Raw genomic sequence first — 21,788 nt, forward strand, 5'->3', positions numbered from 1 at the left:
CTCTGCTGTGCGGGGGTGGTAGTGTTTGGCAGACAGGGCTCTCGGGTAGAGCCGAGACACGGTTCTCGGCTCTGAGTTACTGTGCAAGCAGAGTCAGGTTGATACTGTCCCTCCCCTGACTCCTCGCTGGTGTGGTGTGGTCTCAGAGCAAGGTCTGGGCAAGGGTCTAGACTCCTGTTCAACATCCGCCCCACCCCCAAGGAGGACTGCTGGAAGGCGAACAGGAGCACTATGAGAGAGGGAGCATGGTCACCCCCCCCATCACCCTTCTGCCTGGTCCCTCCCAGTGCCTCCAGCAGAGGAAGCCTTTGCTGTTCAGTCACGGCCTCGCCCTCTCTTCTACTGCCACAAAACCCACTCCAGGCCAGTATAGATGCAGACCTGGGAAGAACTCAGGAGAGACAGGCCAGAAGCTCCCTTAGAGAGCTATCTCCTGACTGCCCTAAGAGGGCAGAGTTGGGGTTCCCAAAAGATGGGGATATTTGCAAAACAGTGTCAAGTTGGACTCTCCTGTCCAACTTCCTGTGGGGAACTGGCATTTAATGGGCACTCTGTGGAAGAAGGGCTTTCCTCCTGAGCATGCCTCTCGGCCGCTGGTACTCCTTCCCTGGGGGCTGTGAGAAATGCCCTGTCCCCAGTAACTATCCCCTGCTCTCCTTCCCCGTTTCGCACTCCGCCTCATTAGGCGGAATACCGAGGCCCTAGAATGTAAAGGTGACCTTCCCGGGCTCCTGGGGACTGTGGGCTGTGTGGGCCGGTCCAGGTTCTCGTCTAGCCCCTTCAGAGCTAGAGAGGCCTGACCTCGTGCATGCTGCCTGGCTGCCCAGAACTTCCCTGCAGCTTCTCGACATTAGCCTCTTGAACTCCGTACCGTCCCTTGCTGCGGCACAGTAGATGGCCGGGCTCCTCGAAAGCCCTCCATCCCCAGTCAGGCCCCTGCTCCAGTGGCGCCTCAGCCTGCCTGTGCACAGAGCTGGCCAGGGTTTAGGCAGCTGCTCGGCTACTTCTGCCAGACATGGCGCTAATGCTGCTTTCTGGCAGGATGCCCGTGCTGCTGTTTTTTGTCGCTCTGAAAGTGGGGGACAGACATGCGGGGAGTCAGCAGCAGTGTCTTCTTTACCTCTGGGCGATGACGCGGCCCACCGGCCAGAGCCGAGCACGTGTGGTCATCAGCAAGCTCTCTGACAGCCAAGAGTCCATTCTCACTGTTCTTTTCCCAAGTCAGAACCTTTTGAAAATGGTTAGGAATCGTGAGACAGCTTCAAGGGCTGTTTTCCAGAAGTGCACGAATGGTGCCCCCACGGTGGCCCGTGCATGTGAGTGCAGCACTCAGATGGGTCAGGCCCACCTTTGAAAGAAATTCGCACAAGCACCGGCCCCTAGTGCCCTCCCAAAAGAGCATCTCGCTGCTTCCCGTGACACCACGCAGGTGTGTGTGTGACCAGCACAGACACGCCTTGGGCTCCCTGGGAGCTGAGGGCTCCCTGCCCTCCAGTGAACGGCTTCATCTCTGCTCCACAGAGCCCCTGGGCGGTAAGGCAGTCTCAGCCCCTGTGTCAGTCAGCAGGACAGAGATAAGGCCCACACTGGTGGCCTGGTGTGATTAGTTAGCAAAAAACGGGGTTGGGGGCTTCTGATCACCTGTCTCTGGGGACTGTGCTGCTGCACTCTGTGCCGCCCCTGTCGTGTGCCTGTGAGCGTCCAGCCCGTCCGTGCTGTTCTCATTGCGGCCCTAGAGACCCAGCAATTATAGTTAGCACTCTCGAGGGCCTCCAATCAGTAGTCAGGATTTGGTGCAGTTTTGCCCAGGGTTGGGGAGACCAGGGTCTTGGCTGACAGTCCCTCTCTGACCACTGCAGGCTGCCACCTTCTCTGACAACTCTGCACAGTAGCCATCCAGGAACTGGGCCGGGAATACCGGCTTAAAAATCCAAATGTGTTTCTGGGTGAATGATTTTAACATGTGTGCTGTCCAAGGAAGCAGCTGTCTTTAAAGCTTATTCAGTGTTTATGTAGGAAGAATTTTCACCCTTAAGCTTTAAATATTCTAAAGCCATCCAATCCAACTAAACCCCGAAAGACCGACTAGCTGTGTGCTCATTGTGAACGAAAGCACGAAGGAGGGAAGATGTGGGGCTCGGATGGGCCGAGGGCTGGGAGCCACAGCCCTAGGACACCTCCAGCTGTCCTGTGCGGCAGTGAGAGGAGGCCAATGGCTTCCAGGTGGGAGCTGCCCGGGAGAAGGAATGCGCAGTTAGCGGTGGATAACAGTTAAGACCATTGGCCCAGTCGCAGCCAGTCTGTTTGAGTGAAGGCCAGACTGTTTGAAAACATTGGGGTATCTCATATAGGCCCATCAGTTACTGTGGGGGCTCAGACCAGGACACCCAAGTGTGGTGATTTGATTTCTTACCCTTTCTTGAATCCAGGTGCAAGAAGACTGAGCAAGTAGCCTAGGTAGGGAGGGAGGAGCTCCCCACCCTGCTTTGCATTTGGAATGTAACCTGGCCGTTCTCCATACTCTTCTGGTGTTTTAAAAATCACTGAAAAGGGGCGCCTGGGTGACTCAGTGGGTTGGGCCGCTGCCTTCGGCTCAGGTCATGATCCCAGGTCCTGGGTTCGAGCCCCACATCGGGCTTTCTGCTCAGCAGGGAGCCTGCTTCCTCCTCTCTCTCTGCCTGCCTCTCTGCCTACTTGTGATTTCTCTCTGTCAAATAAATAAATAAAATCTTTAAAAAAAAAAAAAAAAGATTTAAAAATCACTGAAAAGCCTGATCCCTACTTTGGAAGAGATGTGGCAAGGGGTTTATGTACAAGTGTGCCTCTGTGCACAGAACAGCTACACGTACGCCTTCACAGCTGTGACACAGTCCCCTGCCCCTTTGGTCAGAGCACTCTGCTAAGCCAGGCCTGGGTTTCTCAACCAACCTGTGGGATGGTTGGACCCATCTTAGGGTCCCATTTTTAGATTATTTATTTATTTATTTGACAGAGAGAGATCACAAGTAGATGGAGAGGCAGGCAGAGAGAGAGAGGGAAGCAGGATCTCTGCTGAGCAGAGAACCCAATGCGGGACTCGATCCCAGGACCCCGAGATCATGACCTGAGCCGAAGGCAGCGGCTTAACCCACTGAGCCACCCAGGCGCCCCTTAGGGTCCCATCTTAGGGGTACCTCTGTTCCTCCCCTAAACCAATGTGTAGGTAATAATCCAGCCTGCATTGTAACACGGCATGGACAAGAGTGGAGAGCGGTTCTGCTGTGTATCTCTTTTCAGTTAGTTAATTAGCGCCCTTGTTTGTACTCCTTGAAAAAGGAAGAAGGAAGGTGCAGGCTGGAAGAGAAGAGATCAGGTAGCCTCATCTGATTCCCTCAGTGGATGCCAGGCAAAGGTGGCCAGCTGGTTAGTGGCGGGGCCTTGGCCACCGGGATACCTGTCATTCACAGGATGGTGTCGGCTCCCTCCGAGAGCCAAGAAAGACACATTTATGAAATGCCCGGTTTGGTGCTGAAAGCTTCTTGCTGTGTAACTCAGAGCAGACCCAGCCGGCCTCCGTACGTTTACTCTCTTCCTGCTCCCTCTGGTCAGCCCGCCTGGCTGTGGTTCTGTAAAGACCCGGGATCGGCTGTTTTAAATTCCAGTGCAGCCGCTTCCCACCCACAGTATGGACTTTCCATGGACTCAGAACCATTACCCCAGTAAGGTGTAGACTCTCTTTCCCAAATGCTCCGGTAGCATAAAATGCCCAGTGGCGTCCGTGAGCGTGTGCAGACAGCCATCAGATAGCCCCGCTGGCTCCGTGCTCAGTGTCAGGGAGCATGCTGTCTGACCAAGGAGCCTCAAGGGGCCGGGCTGCTGGCTTCGTGATAAACAGAACACCCATCGCAGGAGTAAAGAAAAAAATCCATGGAGTTCCTTTTGCATCTTACAGGCCACGTGCGAGCGAGGGTTTGCAGCCATGGAAGAAACGCACCAGAAAAAAATTGAGGACCTGCAGAGGCAGCACCAGCGGGAGCTGGAGAAGCTTCGAGAGGAGAAGGACCGTCTCCTAGCCGAGGAGACGGCAGCCACTATCTCAGGTGGGAGTCGGGCTGGGCGGCCACTCTCCCCCCAAGGGCAGGACAGCGGCAGGCTTCCCTAGCTGACCACACAGTTCGGCCGCAAGTCACCTTGGAGCTGCCTCTTGGCTGAGGTTGCAGCTTGGTTATCCAAGGCTAGCCCGTGACGGTTCCTTCCAAGGGAGAGGCTGCTTTCGGGAGCTCTCTGAGAGCTTCCAAGCCCGGGCCCGGCACCCCCAGCTACACCTAAAGGGCTGTCCCCAGCCGCGCTAGTCCCGTCGGTGCCATTGCCCTCAGACCACATAAGACCACCTCCACCTGTGGTGCCGAGAACATCAGCACAGCGTTGCTGCCACTCCTGCCCGGTGACAGACTTGGCCGCCGAGCCGACACGCTCTGCCCCGAGCAAGCTTGGTGCCGTTGGTTGTTTGTTACCCTCCCTTTCTGTGATGGTGCTTTACGGTGCTGGCATTTCGGGGTGAAGAACAAAACCTACCAGCCTGAAAGCTTGCTTGTTTTATAAACTTGTGCGTGATTTTAACATTGACATATACTTCGTCAGTTTGGCTTACTTCTAACATTTAAAAAAAAAAAAAAATGTACCTGCATCCCTTTTGTGGTGGGAGTTCCCCGGGAATTAATTCCTTGGCTGGTGTCTGCTGAAATTCAGTCTGGGAGAGGCCAGCCTGACCACTCGTGGACATCGCATTAACAATGGGCAGACACGCCGTCCTGTCCATCTTGCTTACCCCCCAACCCCGCCTCGAGCCTCTTGTGCTGATGGCTACATCCTTGACTACAGCCATTGAAGCCATGAAGAATGCCCACCGGGAGGAGATGGAGCGCGAGTTGGAGAAGAGCCAGAGGTCCCAGATCAGCAGCATCAACTCCGACATCGAGGCCCTACGACGACAGTACCTGTGAGTCAGCTTCCTGCCCACAGGAGGCGGCCCTTGCGGGCCAGGCTGGAGGGAAGCGGGACCTTTCCTGTGTCTTCCTAAGAGCCATAAAGACATGGGTCTCAAGGGTGGGCAGTGGTGGAGGCCTGAGGGTTCTGAGGCAGCTCCAAGCCGCCTTTCCTGAGGGGCTGAGCAGTCTTTTCCAAAGGGTCCGGGGTGACCGAGAACAACGTCACGAGGCTTTGATTTTCTGAGCATGGATAGAGCCTGGTCCTGGCTTATCAGACACAGGGCATCTCAGAAGTCAGTGTTGAAAACAGATCACAAGTGTGACTTCTCTCCGGGCATCATGGGGGTTCTGTGTGTGGGACCGTTAAGCTCCTTGAAAGAGGTGCAGGTTGGGGCACCTGGGTGGCTCAGTGGGTTAAGCCTCTGCCTTCGGCTCAGGTCATGATCTCAGGGTCCTGGGATCGAGCCCCGCATCGGGCTCTCTGCTCAGCAGGGAGCCTGCTTCCTCCTCTTTCTCTGCCTGCCTCTTTGCCTGCTTATGATCTCTGTCTGTCAAATAAATAAATAAATAAAATCTTAAAAAAAAAAAAAAAAAGATGCAGGGAAGGATGCAAGAGAGAGTCTGTAAGCCTGCAGTACTTCGAGGTTGTCCCTTTTTTAGCTGGGTCCAAATTCGCTGAGACCACAGAATGCACGGGACCTGCCCTCTGCTCAACTCTTTGCGTTGTGTCTCGTCGTTCCTCAAGTTTCGTGATGGGGACTCGCAGGGCCTTTTAGAGGCCTGGCCCAGGGCTGGGGGCAGAGGGGTGAGCCGTGCCTTCTCTGCAGGGAGGAGCTGCAGTCGGTGCAGCGGGAGCTGGAGGTCCTCTCGGAGCAGTACTCCCAGAAGTGCCTGGAGAATGCCCACCTGGCCCAGGCGCTGGAGGCCGAGCGCCAGGCCCTGCGGCAGTGCCAGCGTGAGAACCAGGAGCTCAACGCCCACAATCAGGTGAGCCTGTGCCCAGGGGCGCCATGCCGGAGTGGGGGGCTGGGCCTCACCTGAGGCGGCCCTGGGTCGGAGTGGCCGCCCCATCTGCAGGCATCTCCCTGATGTCTGACATTGCCCAGAACGGTGACAGAAACTCACTGCAGATGGGGGAGCTCGTGAACGAGCTGTTTAAATTTGGACTTCTTTGGACTCTAGCCCTTTTGGGATCTCTGAGATGTCTCCTGAGCATTTCTGGATTTCTGCTTCGTCACTGCAGGGCGGGGCCTGAGAGGGAGGGTCATTGCACCTGGTCCAGACCTCCTGTCCCCAAGGCTGGGACCATGTTTAAACGTCCCCCAGTCAAACCCATGCACTATTCACATTTTTTTGGGTCAGATCATTCTCTTAAAATTTGCCTGTTCTTCAGAGAATTGGGGTGCATTTAAAATCCTGGCGAGGGGAAAGACTCGAGGTAGGTTTAGTTTGATAAAAGCTTCTCTGGCTTACCACTTGGACCACTCTGTGCATGACCCCACCGGCTCATCCTCCCCTGGCACTGAGTACACGGACGTGTTGGCCAGCTGCAGGCTCAAGGCCTCTGGGCCCACACTCACCCTGGATGAGGGCGCTCTGGCAGGACTGGTTCCCACTAGTCAACGCAGTGGCCTAATGACCACGTATCAATTGGAAACAAGGTACAGAAAGGGAGCAGGGAAGGCGCCAAGAGGGCCCAACCCTACAGAAACTCAAGTTGGACAAGCCGTGACACGCATGGATACTAGTTACGGTGACAAAGAGGTAGTGAGGGTTATGGAACTCCGTGTACGCTATTCCACAAACACAGAGCGCACATGAATGGCTGTCAAAGGGTCGTCCGTCACAGGCAGTGGCTGCCTCGCCTGTGATCGCAGTGTGCATCAGCCCTGCCCGTGGTTCCTCTACTCACACCCGTCCGCCTCTTCCGTGAGAAACCGGCCTCTCCCGCTTGTGTGGTGTCAGTGCTGCCCCCAGGTGGCTCTGTGAAGCCTCCGTCCTTGCTGTGTTGCTGTCCCGCAGGAGCTGAACAACCGCCTGGCTGCGGAGATCGCACGGTTACGGACGCTGCTGACCGGGGACGCAGGCGGAGAGGCCGCCGGCTCCCCGCTCACACAGGGCAAGGATGCCTATGAGTTAGAGGTACTGCTCGGAGCCCCTTCAGCCCGCTCTGAACCGCATGTGCCCCAAGCAGGGACCAAGAGGTGGCCTCAGCTTATGGGGTCATGGCAGGGATGAGCGCCGGAGACAGCAAGAAGGATGTGGAAGGATGCAAATCCCCCAGGCGGCCAAAGAGAATAGCTGCCAGGCATTGTGGGTGCACGGCAGGAGTGGGGTCCCCTCGGGAGGAGGCCACAGGGTGCTCTAACCCCATACCCACAGTTCCTGCCTCACCACAGAAGCGAAACATGTACTAGCCCTGTGAGCACCACAACTGCTCACAGTCCCGAGTGCTGTGTTACTCAGGGCAGTGAGGTTTAAGTCAGAATGATTGATTCTTATGTCTTTCTCTAAAAGCACTTGGATTTTTCCCTATTTAATTCTCATTTAATCGTGAACATCTGCTCAGTGATATGAGAGAGGCTGAGCGAGTCCGACAGTTTGAGCAGGGTGCTTTCCTGGGCCCCAGCCCGGGCACTCACTGCGGCCCCACGGGCTGAGGAACAGGGTGCTCGGGTCCAGGAGGAATAGCAGTAGTTTCTCGCTGTTTCTGTATGTGATGGGCCACCTGTTAGCAGAGGTCAGTGTATTTGCTGGCATTTGTGGTTGCATGTCCCTAGGGAGGGGGCGGGTTCCCTGCTTGGCCCTCATGCCCTCATCTTTGCTTTCAAGACTCTGGAAGTCCCTTTGCTCCTAATGTCAGCCCCTAATTCCTGTTATTCTAGGTCTTACTGCGGGTCAAGGAGTCAGAAATACAGTACCTGAAGCAGGAGATCAGCTCTCTCAAGGATGAGCTACAGACGGCGTTGCGGGTAATGGCACCTCCCGGTGGGAGACAGGTCTGAGGATGGGCTCGGGGCTGAGGGGGACGCCAGTCTCCGGAGCTTACAGAGGCCCTTGTGCGCTTAAACTGTAGGCTCTTCTGGAGCAGATTTCATTCTTATGGGGAATGTGATTTCAAAATTCAGCTCAAATTAAAATACCAGCCTGTCAGCAGGTGTAGTAAAACTGAGGTCTCACCATGTCCCTGTCCTCCGTGCCTCCTCTGGGCTTTGGCAGGGACCGAGAGACCAGAGACAAATGTCATCCTGGAAGGTGAGAGCTTGGCGAAGCCCAGCTGCCTCCACCAGGGCATTCTTGGAGGAGATGATGGCGGCCCTGGTGGCCATTCAGTCACTTAGGAAGTCCAAGACAGAGGCCGTCTGGCTGGCTCCGTCGGTTAAGCATCTGCCTTCAGCTCAGGTCATGATACCAGAGTCCTGGCGTCGAGCCCCTCGTCGGGCTCCCTGCTCAGTGGGGAGTCTGCCTCTCCCTCTCTCTCTGCCTCTCCCCCCAGCTCACGCTCACACGCTCTCTCTCTCAAATAAGTAAATAAAATCTTTTAAAAAAAAAAAAGGAAATCCAAGACAGAGGGGGTTTTCCAAGAGGTCTGCGGTGGGTCAGGGCCATTCCTGTGTTTGCCAGAGCTCCTGGGGATGCTCGCCTTGCGTCCGACAGAGACTCTGGGCTGTGCCTGTTTCACTTCATACTGAGTGTTGCCTCTGGAAGACGGGCATCTGCCTGCCTCCTGGCTGCAGATGGCAGCCCCCAGTCATTCTGCGGTGCATTCCCACCCCGGGGAGACGGACTGTCCAGCCTGGCCCTAACCTCCTCTTGCTTCTGCCCTTATCCCCAAGGACAAGAAGTACGCTAGTGACAAATACAAGGACATCTACACAGAGCTCAGTATTGTGAGGGCAAAGGCCGACTGTGACATCAGCAGGTTGAAAGAGCAGCTGAAAGCAGCGACGGAAGCACTGGGTGAAAAATCCCCAGAAAACACCCCCGTGTCAGGATACGGTGAGTTCCAGACTGTTTCCACTCAGCCAGCGAGGCGTTTGTGACCACGGTGGTGCTGGAGGGTAGGTAGGGACCAAGGTCACTTGAGTAGCCGTTGGAAGACAAGTCGGCTGTCTTTCTGGAATCAGGCGATACCCGGGCACCACTCAGAATCAAACTATACACTAACTCTGGAAGCTAGGTCACCAGGTGACAACAGTGGCTGCTCCTAAGGGGGACCCCAGGGTGTCCCTGGCCACGTAGAGAAGAAGGCTTAGCATTTTCAGGGGGAGCGCGGAGGTCCTGTCAGCTGCCGGTTGACCTTCTGAAGAACAAGTGCAAGGAAATGTGCGAACAAGGAAACTTGCCGCAGATGGAGGCCGGTGGCTTCACGACACAGTGAAATACCAGCCGTTCTTAAGAGAAACCAGGTAGAGGTTTCTGTTTGGATGTGGAAAGAGATCGATAGCTATACAAAGTAGAAGCCCCGCCCCAGCAGGACACATGGCATGGGGGGACCCAGTGTACATTGGGTTGGAAGCCGTTTTTAAGAAGTCCGAAGGACTTTACCCCAAACTGAGTGGTGGTTTTCTCAGTGGGAGTGGATTGCGACTCTCGCTCTTCTGCTTTATGACACTGCTGGGTCGCCAGGAGGGGTGGGGGGGCAGTAAATAAGTAATGAGGCAGTGGGTCCATGCAGCAGCCCCAGACAGAAGGTCCTAACCCACGCCCGCCCGCCCCGTGCTGTGCAGACACAGGCAGCAGGAGCCTGGTGCGGGGCCACACGCGTGCCTTCTGGCCGATCTGGTGCTTTGCATGCTCCCAGAAGGAGCTAGTGTGTTTTATGGTCATTGGCTTTGTTTTCTCTTAAAGTTGTTTAAGGAAATGCCATAGCTGTGTGGTGGTAACAGTAAGCCGGGGAGATGTTTAAACATTGTGTGGTTCCACAGGTTTTATAAAACGAAAGTAATGGATCTATTTTCCCTTCAGATATAATGAAATCTAAAAGCAACCCTGACTTCTTAAAGAAAGACAGATCCTGTGTCAGCCGGCAGCTCCGAAACGTCAGGTCCAAGGTGAGTCTGGGGTGCGGCCCCAGGGTGTGTGGGGCTCTTGGACGTTAGAGAGGAGCCAGAGTCAGAGCCCCCACGGGCTGCAACAGGGGTCCCCGGTCCCAGAACTCCTCTGGCTCCACACGCCTACCTTCTGGGCCAGTTCTGGTGGCTTCGAGCGCTGTGTCTCCTTCATGCCAAAGTGGAACCGACTTCTGACAGTGACAGTTGAGGGGCCAGGCCTACAGGAAAGAAGCAGGGCTTGGAGCGAATTCGACTTTGGACCTCCGAGGCCAGATTTTTCTCCCAGACCCCCCTGGGCCCGTCCCACTCTGTCTGTACTTCTTCACGTGGCCCTCGTTTAATCCTGATGCCGCCTACCTTCCAGAGAGGAAGCAGCCTATACCTCCTCTCCCAGCCACAGCGTAGTGCCCCCCAGCATGTCCCCTGCCCGCTGCGCGCCTCTCTTCGGGAAGGACGGGCGGAGGGTGGGAGTGATGAGCATGTTGCATTTAGGATTTATTGTGTGTGTGTCTTATTTTTTGCTCTTTCCTCTGACAGTCCGTAATTGAGCAGGTCTCATGGGATAACTGAAACGAGCCCGCTTCCAGGTCCCCTGTCGTGTAGGTAAACCACCTCTCACCACCCACCCACCTGCCACCCTCGAGGGGGCGGCTGCCTGCATGCACGGCTCACACCTCCACAGCAAGCTCCTGTGTCATTGTTCCTTTATCTGCTCCGGCAAGCACATACACCGTCCTGGTCAGTCTCTGTAACCTGTTCTGGGGACTTCACTGGCCCTTTAACCTCTTACCAGAGTTGACCCTTTGCTGAGGGGAGCTTCCCCCCAGCTTGACAGGTGGCCCATAGCAGCAGCATTTTGGGTAGGCGTGGGCCTGTGATCGGCCCCTGGCACTGGTCAGCGTGCATGACGATTGATATGTGCATTCCACGTTCTCTGGGGAAACCCATCTTGCCCTCTGTCAGGAGCGGCACGGACAGACCCAACAGCCACTGACAGAGTGTCCCATCGCTCAGAACCCCCACCGACTCAGTTCACAGGCCAAGGCAGGACAGAACCTGGGTTTCAGGGAGCCAGTGCCTTGTGGGCATAGCCGGGAAAGCAGCTCAGCAGAGTGAGAGGACTTGGGGGGACTGGGGCTGTAGGGTTACCGGCACTTTTTTGGTTTTTGTTGGAACAAAACGAAAGCTTCTCTCTGGGTGCCACGGATGGCAGAAGTATAAAGAAAGGAGGCAGGGGCACGGACGTGCTGGCTGAGAAATGAGAAACATTTGCCTGTTGGCAAACACGCAGGACAGTGGGCCCCGGCCCAGAGCGCCCCAGTCCCCACTCCAGGCTGTGCGCCCAGGTGCACAGCCGCTCCCTCCAGAGCGTGCTTCCGGCCGAGCTGACTTCATCTTATGCTCTGACGAGAAGGTTAAGGGCAGCAGGAAGAACCCCAGGACTGGGCCGTGCTCCTGGAACAGGGGACACTGACATGAGCTCAGGGCCACACAGCACAGCTCATCTTGTTTATGTGCCTACGGCTCACTCAGGCAGGAGCTGCAGGCCAACATCCTCTGGCTAAGGGAAACGAGCGCAGTGGCTTGGGTGACATGGGTTTGCTTTAGGAAGATTTCTAAGAAAATCTCAAGTATCTTGAATCTAGTTGGTTTGGCTTATATTTGTTCTTCTATAGCCACAAATCATTATAACCAAATGTGGCTTAGGCTTGATTGTAAACTTGGTTTGGGCTTTTTCTGTAAACATGAAAAACATTCTAGTTAGTAAAAGTAGAACTTGTTCTTTGCTTTATGGTTTTCTTATCAAAGATTCTGTTTTCTGTTTGAGGTTGAACTGTAGCTATTGTAAGTTCGCTGTTAGTGATTTAGGCCTTGTGCCCATGCCTCTAAATGACAGTGAAAAACTTCTCTCTCCCTTCTGGAAACCCTTGCGGCAGTGCGGCCGCCCCGGCAAGACAGATGTGTGTGTGTGTGTGTGTGTCCGACCGGGTGTGTCCAAGTCCCTGTGGGGGATTAAAAATACACAAGATTCTGGACAAAGGGGCAGAAAATCGGTGAAAAGACCTTTATCAATAAGGGCCTTCTCAGGGGCTGTGCTGGGAAAACCTTTTATGCCAGCCAGGGAAGAGCTAACAGCAACGTAGAAAGTGGGAAAACTGTCAGGCACACCCACAGAGGTCTGACTGGGCCTCCAGGGCAGCCTCAGACTCACAGAGGTGCCAGGCCCTGACAGGAGTGGGAAGAAGCCCAGGAGTGGGGTTTTCCAGACGTCTCTGAGTGCACGTTGAACTTGGCCGAGTTTCCAGTGTGTCGGTGGGCAGGCACAGTCCCGCTAGTGCATGTAGAAAGACGGGACCTTGCAGAGTCCCTCAGGACTCGTGTTGTGATGCCAAGCGAGGCTGCACCTGTTCACAGTGTCAGCGGGCGCTCACACTCACACATGGCTGTCCTTTCCCTAACCGTGTTCGGAGTTCCCCACCGCCGCCGCCACAGGAAGACTGGGGAATGAAGTTGCCCAAAAACCAAACCTGTCCTTGGTGCTGTTTGATATGGGATCTTAAGCATACCGTCTTCTGTCCTTTATCGAAGTTCTGTTTCTATATCCTGCCTCACTCAGAAGGCTAGAAAGTCTCAGCGCCTGTTAAGGCAGGCTCTGCTTAAGAGCTTCATGGCTTTTCTGGTATTGAGACCAGAGCGAACCTTTCCCCATGGATTCTCATGAAGGCCCCTGTCTGGTAGTGTATGGGGTCACAGAGGTGCTTGGTGGGGAGACCGGCCGTGTGGGAGGAACGAGTCCGGGGAGCCACGGTGTACCCAAGGACCCTCATCTGGATGCACAGGGCCATTGTGGGGCTCCATTCTTCCCACCCTTACAGCTCTAGTGTACATGGTATGTGGCACTGGGCGCACAGCTTGGGCTTCCCCTCATCGCCCTGCTCCCCAGCTACAGTCATGAGCACAGCAAGGACTCTGACAGGGCATGGGGGGAGCACACGCCGGGCAGGACGTTCGCCATCCTTTGAACGGGTAGAACAGAGTGGTGTGGCACCAGACCGGCCTGCCTGTGTGCCCGGCACTTAGGTGTGGGGCCTCCCGCATCGTGGGCATGCGTGCCCAGCACATGTCTGAGACGACCTCCGGTGCACGGGCAGCTTGGCCTGAAGCACTTGGGAGAAGACCCAACAGCATCTGAGACAATTACGTGCATTAAGGGAATTTCAGGTTTCAGGTTCAGAAGGGGACATGGATTTGCCCCCATCCCCTACCTACTGAGCCCACCGAGTAGCAAGCTTCAACAGTGACCCTAACCAATTGCTTACGTAGAGGTCCATCTGGACCAGTGGGTTTCAGAAAGGTTAGCCATAGAACCCTTTATTTAAAAAAAAAAAAAAAAAGTTGGCTTTATTCATTTACACACATAACAGCTCCACGGTATAGAAAGCAAGCAGAGCTGTTTTCTGTGACGTGGGGGGAAGCCCCTTGCAGGCGGCCAGGTCCCACAGGCTCCACTCAGGGGCTTTGACGGATCAGGCCAAGCCACGTCGGGACCCCCAAGGAGCGTGTTGCGGCTGGAAGCGGCAGGCTGGGTGCTCCAGGCCCACGGGAGCAGCCTGGTGCTCTGATTCAGGGGTAAAGCTGGCGTGGTCATCGGGGGCCTGTACCCAGGTCAGCTCTAGCCCGTGCCAGCCCCGGGAACTGGCCGTCTGAGGCTGGAGTTGAGACTTGCCGCAGAGATCCCGTGGCCGCTAAGACACCAGTCCTATCCGAACCAGTGCCGGAGTCTCCCCAGCCATGCTTTGAGGAGATCTTCCTGCCCTCACCGAGAGAGTAGATCTTTGGCAAAGCCTCTAAGAGTAAAGTGGGACATATTTTGTCCCCCTGGTAGCAAAGTGTCACTCATCCTGGAACCCACAGATATAAACTTTGCTGAGGTCACACATGAAGAGAGTATTGGCTTCACATGCTGAAAATTGTAGTAAATATGTTGACGTGTTCCCAGTCCCCAGTAACAGCCAATCCCGCCGGGCTCTTGCTCAGGGAGTGCCAGGAGCGGGCCTGAGGGGGTGGGGGCAGCCCGGGGAGGAGGGCTCCGCAGCCACACGCCGCCAGCCACGGCCTGCAAGGTCTGCAGGCCGCCTCCCGACGCTCAGCGTCACGATCGCGGAGGAAGTAGAGGTGGACAGACACACACACACACCCAGGAGAAGGATGTGGACGGGCGATTTCTAGTTCTTGGCACAGCTTTTGCCCCTGGCTGAACCGATCTGGTCGCTGCTTGTCTGAAGAGCCCTAAGCTCAGAACTCAGCTGCTTACACACGTGGTCTGTTTCTCTGGGTTTTTCCTTTCTCATCCGGATAACACCATCTCACAGGGGACGGCTCTCTCCTTAGCATGCCCCACTAATCTCTCGAGGAGCGCCTCCTGCCCCACCCCGCACCCCGGCACCCGCACCTCTGCCTGACTGCAGCCGCACCCACGGCGCTGGCCGGGCAGTTAACGGTCTCTCTCCTGCTCTCATCTCCACCCAGAGTCTGAAGGAAGGCCTGACGGTGCAAGAACGCCTGAAGCTCTTTGAATCCAGGGACTTGAAGAAAGACTAGCTGCGTCCCGTTCCGCTGAACACACACCCTCCCGGCCTGCGGCAGCACTACCCAAGCGCTGCTTTTGTCTGTACCTTTATTTTTTATTATTGTTGTTGTTGTTGTCATGTCATCATTAACTGTGGGTATGGATGCATGAGAGACTGGTCTATGGGTTGTTCACACCGTTCCCTGCTGTGTTGATTCCAGCTTCCCACGTCTTTGTCAAAGCTTTTTTTTCCATGGTATTCTCAAACTAGCCAAGCAGTGGGGGCCAGGAGGGCCGTCCGCTCCCAGCCAGGGTCTGTGCAGAGCCCCCGCCCGCCTCTGTCCACCGCACTCACTGTCAGTATTAAGGCCCAGCAGCCTGTTGATAAGCTAGCTCGTCCCGCCGGGTGCAGGGTGCGGAGTCGGCCCGGGCGGCTCCCACTGGGCTGCGTGTGGGCCCTGTGGGGAGAGAGCAGGGCATCAGGTGGCCGCGCCGACCACTCTCGCGCCTTCGGGAGGAGCTGGAGGAGCAGGTAGGGCCGTGGCCCGGAACCTGCATTCACCGCCTCGGGCTTGGGAGGACAGTACTTTGTACTCGTCCCACTACTTCAGCTTAGAGCCACACCCCAGATCATCGTGGGGAACCTTTCACGACCTGGAAAATGTCGAAAGCAGCCATTCCTATTTTTGTTTGTTTTTTATTAAATCTTGCACAAAACCCCGGCCCCTCTCATTCCTTCCTACGCTCGTTGCTTTCTTGGTCACTGGCAGCCCTGCTCTCTCCGTAAAGACTTGCGAGTGTTGCCCTGCGGCCCCAGGGTTTCAGACGGAGCTTGCAAGCGGTGATGAACTCAGTCCTTGAGGGGGAAGTCTGCTCAGGCCCTGAGCCTTTCTGAAAGAAACCTCCACGTTGCTTTTGAGAAGGTTGAGTGAAGACCCCTATGTTAAGTCAAGAAGAAAGTAGAGAGGATGTTGGAATCAGATGAAAACTGCCCTTATTACCTGTTTTTAACTCTAACCTGAGCTCTGAAAAGTTCTCTGGCAGCATTCAGAGAGCCCAAAGTAAACCTAAACCAAGAGAGTTGCTTTTTCTACCAGTTGGAGTGAGACCTTGGAACTGTCAGGAAGCGCAATGGTTCTCAGGAGTCTCCTGCCCTGGGGTTTCCATCGCAGCCCCGGGAAGCCAGCAGTCGTGTTAAGACGAGCAGCCCAGGCGAACGGCAGCAGTGCCGAGGCCTTCAGGGCGGGCAGGAAGCATCGGCAGAGAGTGCGCGGGGGTCCTATTCTGGTCTCGCTGTGTCAGCGCTTGCTAGGTCTGCGGGCCCTGGAAAAGGCACCATACCCTGTCTCTAGATTCAGTTAAGGCCAGGGTCACCCGGGAAAGCCCTGGCAGGGCCTGGGGCATGCCCTCTTCTCACTGGAATAATCTCTGCGCTCCCCCTGGCACCGAGCCTTTCCCTCAGCAGCTTCCAGACTCTTAGCCCACACCTGTCACTCCTTGACTGCTTTTCTCCCATGTTTTCAAAAGCAAGAGAATATTAGGTGTGGTTTTTTCATCCTGCTGCTCAGACACTGCTCCCTGCACCACCCCCTGTAGATTGGTGGTACTTTTAGAAAGGACCATGATTTTGTGCGTGTGCCTCTCAGAATGGAAGCGTAGAGAAGGGATGCTCGCCCCCGGGGCCCATTCCCCAAAACGCTGTCTAATGTGTGTGTTCTCGCAGCAGAGACTGCTGTCCCGCAGGATCTGATGGGACAGGGGCCGTGTCGCCTGGCCTCTCTGCCGGCTCCTGCTGCCCTAGGTACTCTGGCTCTCCTCCAAGCAACCCGCTCCCTGCCTCCGGCCCTCCCACCTTCCCGGCAGGGTCACTGTGCCGAGTCAGCCTGTGGCTGCAGCGCTCTGACCAGGTCAGAGAGCGCCATATGCGCTCGTCTTCATCCCTTCCCCTCGGGGTTCACCCTCTAAATTCTGGGAACATGAGTGCAGCATGTGGAGGTCAAAGGCAGAGACAGGGAAACCCCTCCTTTCACCGCAGCCTCTGAAGTCTCCTCCTCCTCACCCCAGAGACAAGAAGTCATGGTCCTGGGGCTGCTACCCTCTGGAGGTTACCAGGAAGCGGGCTAGAATTGGGGGAACTCTGGCTCCTCTCCAACAAGAGGCTGCTCCCACCGCAGCCTCCAGAAGAAGCCCCGAGCTGAGCCTGGTCTTGCCGAGCGTCGCACAGTGACCATGGCTGTCAGACTAAGACCTGGGACAAGCTGCCTACTGAGGGGCCTGTCCTCTGGCTGGAGGGAGCAGGCAGAACAGAACAAAGAGGGGTTTCAATGAGCACTTGTGTGTCCCACCCCAGTCCCCACTCGGTCCTGCAGGCCCCCAAGCCCCCCAGGAAGAATTCAGCCACCAGGTTCCAGAGAAAAGAGAGTACAGTTGAGGAGGTGGAGTTGGTTTCTGTGCTGGTGGAGGAGGGTCATTTGGGGGCTGCAGATGGGGTCATGTGGGTGATTGTCAGGGGCACTCCCACCGCCCCTGGGGTGGACTGCACAGCGGGAGTGTCCCCCCTGCCCTGGGGGCAGGGGGGTGACATGAGAACAGGGATCAAGTCCATGCAGTCATGTTTTCTTTCCTGGTCACTGGTTCATCTGTAACCCGCTGGCCCCTGCAAGTCAGCCCTGCCAGACACATGCAGGGGGAGACCGCTCCCCTGGACGGCTCTCGGGAAGGCAGACAGATGTTTCGGTGTGCACATGGCCACACTCAGGGCCCGCGCCCTGTTGCTTGGGCTCCTTCGGCAGCACCTGTCCGGGGGTGAGAGCCAGCCTTCCGGGCCCAGTGGCTGCCTGTGGCCCCCGTCGGCACCATGGAAGTGGCTACGAGAGGTGGCAGACGGAGCACTCCGCCGTTGGAAATGGAGGCATGTGCTATTAGGCATCAAAATAGGTCTGAATTTGAGGGAGGAAGCCGGGGCCATCCTGGGGTGACAGGTGGAGGCCACGGTGGGGATGTGTGGTTTGTCAGGAGCCCAGACCAGAGGCCTCTCCCTAGGACTCCAGCAAGTAGAGAGGCAGAGGACAAGGGAAGTGTGTCACCCGCTCACTGGCTAACAGTGAGCCAGCAGGGGTTTCACGAGGGCCGGGCTGGGAAGGGGGGAATTGCGGTGTGTAACAGAACTGTGACCCTCGGAGTCTGCCTGAAGGGGAGGCTGACAGATGAGGCCGGGAGTCGAAACTGATGGCACAAAAAAGCCCTCTTTAAAGATCTCGTTAATACTCTGGAACACTGACTGCTGGCCTGAGGATGGGACGTGACCCCTTTTGTCACTGCTGCCTGGTGCTCCCCTTGGCAAGTCTGTTTTTCAGCTCATCCCGGGCCTGAGGCAGCGCATGAGGCCGCCCCCGCTGGGCCTGCGGCTCAGGGCCTCCCCCGGACCCCCTTTCCGTGGCCATACAATGACAGCTGTACCAGGCCCCACGCGCTCGCTGGCTAACTCTCCGGGGCTGTTCCCCACTCCCCTGAGCCAGCCGGCAGGGAACTTCTCCAGAAGGTTCTTCCCTCCCACCCGTGCTGGTAACTTCCCCAGCTCCAGAAGGCCCCTGGCTCCTTGGGCTGCCTCGGCCTGCAGGCTCCGGGCAGGGACAGCTCTCCTCTCCCCTCCTCGGTGCCCGCTGGCCAGCTTCATGGCTGACCTCATGCCTGAGTTCGGAGGTGGTTTTCCAGGGACCCAAAGCCGTTTTCAGTTAGAGTGGAAGGACTGTAACCCATCAGCCCATGCTCTTAATGTAAGAGGATTCCTGGAAGGAAGTTTCCTCCTCATTGTTCTAAAGAAGCTTGGAATTTTTAACACTTTCCATTCTAGACACAATTTTAGAAAGCCAGAAAACTAAAACTAAATTCAGTGCCCCCCACCACCACCACTTTTATCACCAGGAAAGCCTGGATTGGGGGGGTATTTTCAGAGGTTCACAAAGGACCGGGAAGTATGTATAGTATTCCACTTAGCAGGAATTACATACTGAAAGGGAAACAGCTTGGCATGCTCACCGGAAGCTTCAGTCATGTGGAATCCCTCCCACCCTGAACACGCCGAAACTGCGCCATGGCCGTGTTTTCTGTTAGGCGTCTGCTGGGTCATTGGGTCTGAACCTCTGTCCCGGCGCCCGGCCCCTCAGCCCCGCCCTTCCCACCGGCTCGGGAACCGGCTGGTGCAAAGGCTTCTGAAAGTTCCAGTGTTGGCACACTGCTCTCTTCCTCTTCCGTCTTGGGCCCCTCTGCCTCAGGTCCCTGTTGAGAGAGGAGGCCCTAGGCACCCAGCTAGCCCACCGGCGACTGGGAAGGAGCACTAGTGGGTCTGCCACGCGCTTCCCACCTGGGACTTTCTCCGGCCTTTCCCTGCCACCAGATCCCTAAAAGGTATGTGCTTAGACGTTGCACGTCTGATCCTATAGGAAAGGTCTTTTTACCCACCTGAGAGCGGGCCAAAAGCTAAAGTCCTTGACTGTTCTCAGCACCAAGTAGGACACTGTGGCCACGTCCCTTCTTCCATGGCCACATCCGCGCGGTCCTCAGAGTGCTGTTAGGACATGGGGCCTGTCGTAGCTGGGAACGGTGTGCTCTGGTCGCATGCCCGGACACAGTCTTAGCCAGCTCATGCTTTCCTCAGTTGAAGACTGAAGTTAAGAATCCCCCTGCAGTGAGTCTGGTGAAACCACTGCTTTGGGATCCTTTGCTGGGAAGCCATGACCCACACGCAGAGTGGAAATGAACAGTATCACCATTTCCCAAGGGCTCTGCTGGGAGAGACCCCACCTCATTCTTGTGCCCTTTGGAGAACAAGTTGCAAGTATTCTTGGTTCTTTGTAAAGGGAAGAGGGCTCCCGTCTCCGAGTGTTTCAGCAGAGTAGGAGGAATCCGTCAGCCCCCCACCCCCGTGTAGGGAGCCAGGACGGCCGCTCACATGCAGCCCAGGCCCTGGTCCTCTCCGCGTCTACACGGGCTTTGGGAAGAGAAGCCGCTATGCGCACTGTGTGGACGCCAGCCTCTCTGCATTGACAAGCAGCTGTGTTTATTTTGTTTAAAATAAGCTGTGTATTATCTAGAGTGAGCAGTGTAAATATTACTCGGAAGTTACCGCAGGGATTTTGTGTGTGTGTGACAAAGTTTGTGTGGGTTTAAAAAAATAAAATCCTATGCAGACCTCCCTTTGTAAGCTAGGGCGGATGGCTTTGAGTACAACCTTGAACTCCACCTAACATACAAGGAAATGTTTTCATGACTGATGTATCTTTTTAAAAGCTGTCGCCACTTCACGGGGGGCTTGTAAAGAGCATATGACCATCTCTGGGATGACAGCAGGCCTGCCCCCGTGGCCGCTGGCCGTGCAAGATCGCCGCGATGCTCGCCGCCAGAGCACCCCGAGCCCCGCAGGGAGAGCAGCGTGGGGAAGAACCTGGTGGGGCCGTCTTCCCCGCCCGGGCTGGGCTCGTGGACGACCTGGAGGGAGACGTCATTTCGAACACAGTTGTGGCAGGACTGGCCTGAATGGGTGACCTGGGAGCTCTTGCCGGGCTGGGCGTCCGCATCTCCTCAGCTCCTGGGTTCTATGGTGGGACGGCGTCAAGGCACCAACCTGGCCACACTGTCATTTTACTGCAGGCGTCCGTGGCCATGTGCGGTCACGGCATCTCAGAACTGGATCGTCTGGTACTCAGGCTGAGCCAGGAGGGTGTGCGGGGGTAGGCACACAGTGCGTGGCGTCCGGTCGGGGGGAGACTTCCCAAGACACAGTTGGAACACTGCGAAGGAGCGGAGTTCTGGAAAGGCGGTGGTCACCAGCACGGTGCACCTGTCCCCGTCACTTGTCCCAGGCCTCTGTCTTTGCCCTTTGCACTAGTAACACACACTGCAGTTTTGTTTCATAGGAAGCTAGGAATAGGTCATATAAAGAACACTAAAGTCATTATCGTGTCACGTTTCTATCACAAAACCAATTAAAGTGGATTTTAGGATTTACCTTTAGTATTAACAACTTATCTACTGATTGATTGTTAGGACTTAAAACCAGTTAAGTGATAAGAATTCATGTGGTTTTCCTAAGTAATATTTATAAAATGTAAAATTTCTAAGTGATTCCTCAACAACTGTAATTCTTTAACTTTTCTCACTACTAGACTTCTATTGGCATGAATGTCTCAGGTCAGCTGTTAGGGACACAACGCGGAGCCGTGGGGGGAGCTGACGCGGGGACAGAGTGGAGTGGGTGCACGCTGTTTTCTGCTGTGACGAGTCGGGACATAATCCACAGCGTTGGTTTCTGCCATACCGAATTCTTTCAGCTGTCGGGTGATATTCCGGCCACAAGCGTGTATGATTCTAACGGGTGTTTAATTTCTGTACTAATGCTAAACGATATTGTTCACCAAACCCAAAGTGCCGTGCGGAGGTGCGCAGAGGCCCGGGGAGCGCGGGTGAGCCCTGCGTGCCGGCCCGCAGGTGTGGCGGGGCCCGGGGCTGGTGGGCATCCCGTGGGCTGTGCCTTCCTCCCCAACAGACGAGCCTGGCCAGCCGAGCCTCCCGACCTCTGGGACGATCCAAGACGGTGATGGTGTTGTTGCGGCTTTTTTTTTAATTAACAGAGTTTCTGAACGACTGTTCGCTACAATTTGAAGTGTTACTTTGTCAGAATATTTATTCCTTTGTGTGACATGCTAGATTCCCACGGATGTTGCTGATCATTTCTACTTTGTAAATATTACCTAACTTTACATAAACTATATCATAATAAACTATTTTTGCATCACCCTTTGCATGCTGTGAATGAGGTTTTGTGTAGTGCAGAGACATGCAAACTATGCGTTGAGGTCAACATTGTCAACATTCAGAAACTCGTCGGTAGCCTGGAGACTTCTACTGGAGTTTTGCTTTTACTTTTTATCATCTGCTTATTTTATTTTTTTAAGATTTTATTTATTTATTTGACAGAGATCACAAGTAGGCAGAGAGGTAGGCAGAGAGAGAGGAGGAAGCAGGCTCCCCACTGAGCAGAGAGCCCAACACGGGCCTCGATCCCAGGACCCCCAAGATCATGACCTGAGCTGAAGGCAGAGGCTTAACCCACTGAACCACCCAGGCGCCCTTCATCTGCTTATTTTTAAACAGTGTTTGCAGAGTTCAGGATTAGTTGTCAGCGTTTTAGAATCAGGA

The 21,788-nt window shown here is 55.4% G+C and overlaps 1 protein-coding gene across 7 annotated transcripts in view; it reads left to right on the forward strand.

Moving 5' to 3' along the window:
* The window catches only part of MPRIP (myosin phosphatase Rho interacting protein), a 151,889-nt gene extending 130,500 nt beyond the window's left edge, over window positions 1–21,389 (forward strand). For 4 of the 7 annotated variants that reach the window (XM_047707927.1, XM_047707932.1, XM_047707929.1 and 1 more), the window contains 8 exons: window positions 3,932–4,079; window positions 4,861–4,978; window positions 5,795–5,954; window positions 6,990–7,109; window positions 7,853–7,939; window positions 8,804–8,966; window positions 9,936–10,021; window positions 14,552–21,389. In XM_047707927.1, the coding sequence (XP_047563883.1) occupies window positions 3,932–4,079; window positions 4,861–4,978; window positions 5,795–5,954; window positions 6,990–7,109; window positions 7,853–7,939; window positions 8,804–8,966; window positions 9,936–10,021; window positions 14,552–14,623 (954 nt within the window). In that variant the 3' untranslated portion in view covers window positions 14,624–21,389. Of the gene's footprint in view, window positions 1–3,931; window positions 4,080–4,860; window positions 4,979–5,794; window positions 5,955–6,989; window positions 7,110–7,852; window positions 7,940–8,803; window positions 8,967–9,935; window positions 10,022–10,558; window positions 10,625–14,551 lie in introns of all 7 variants that reach the window. The other 3 variants (XM_047707930.1, XM_047707934.1, XM_047707931.1) reach the window with 2 other exon arrangements.
* Window positions 21,390–21,788: the final 399 nt, after the last annotated feature.

The sequence above is a fragment of the Lutra lutra genome, chromosome 16 (genome assembly GCF_902655055.1).
Source record: "Lutra lutra chromosome 16, mLutLut1.2, whole genome shotgun sequence".
NCBI lineage: Eukaryota > Metazoa > Chordata > Mammalia > Carnivora > Mustelidae > Lutra > Lutra lutra.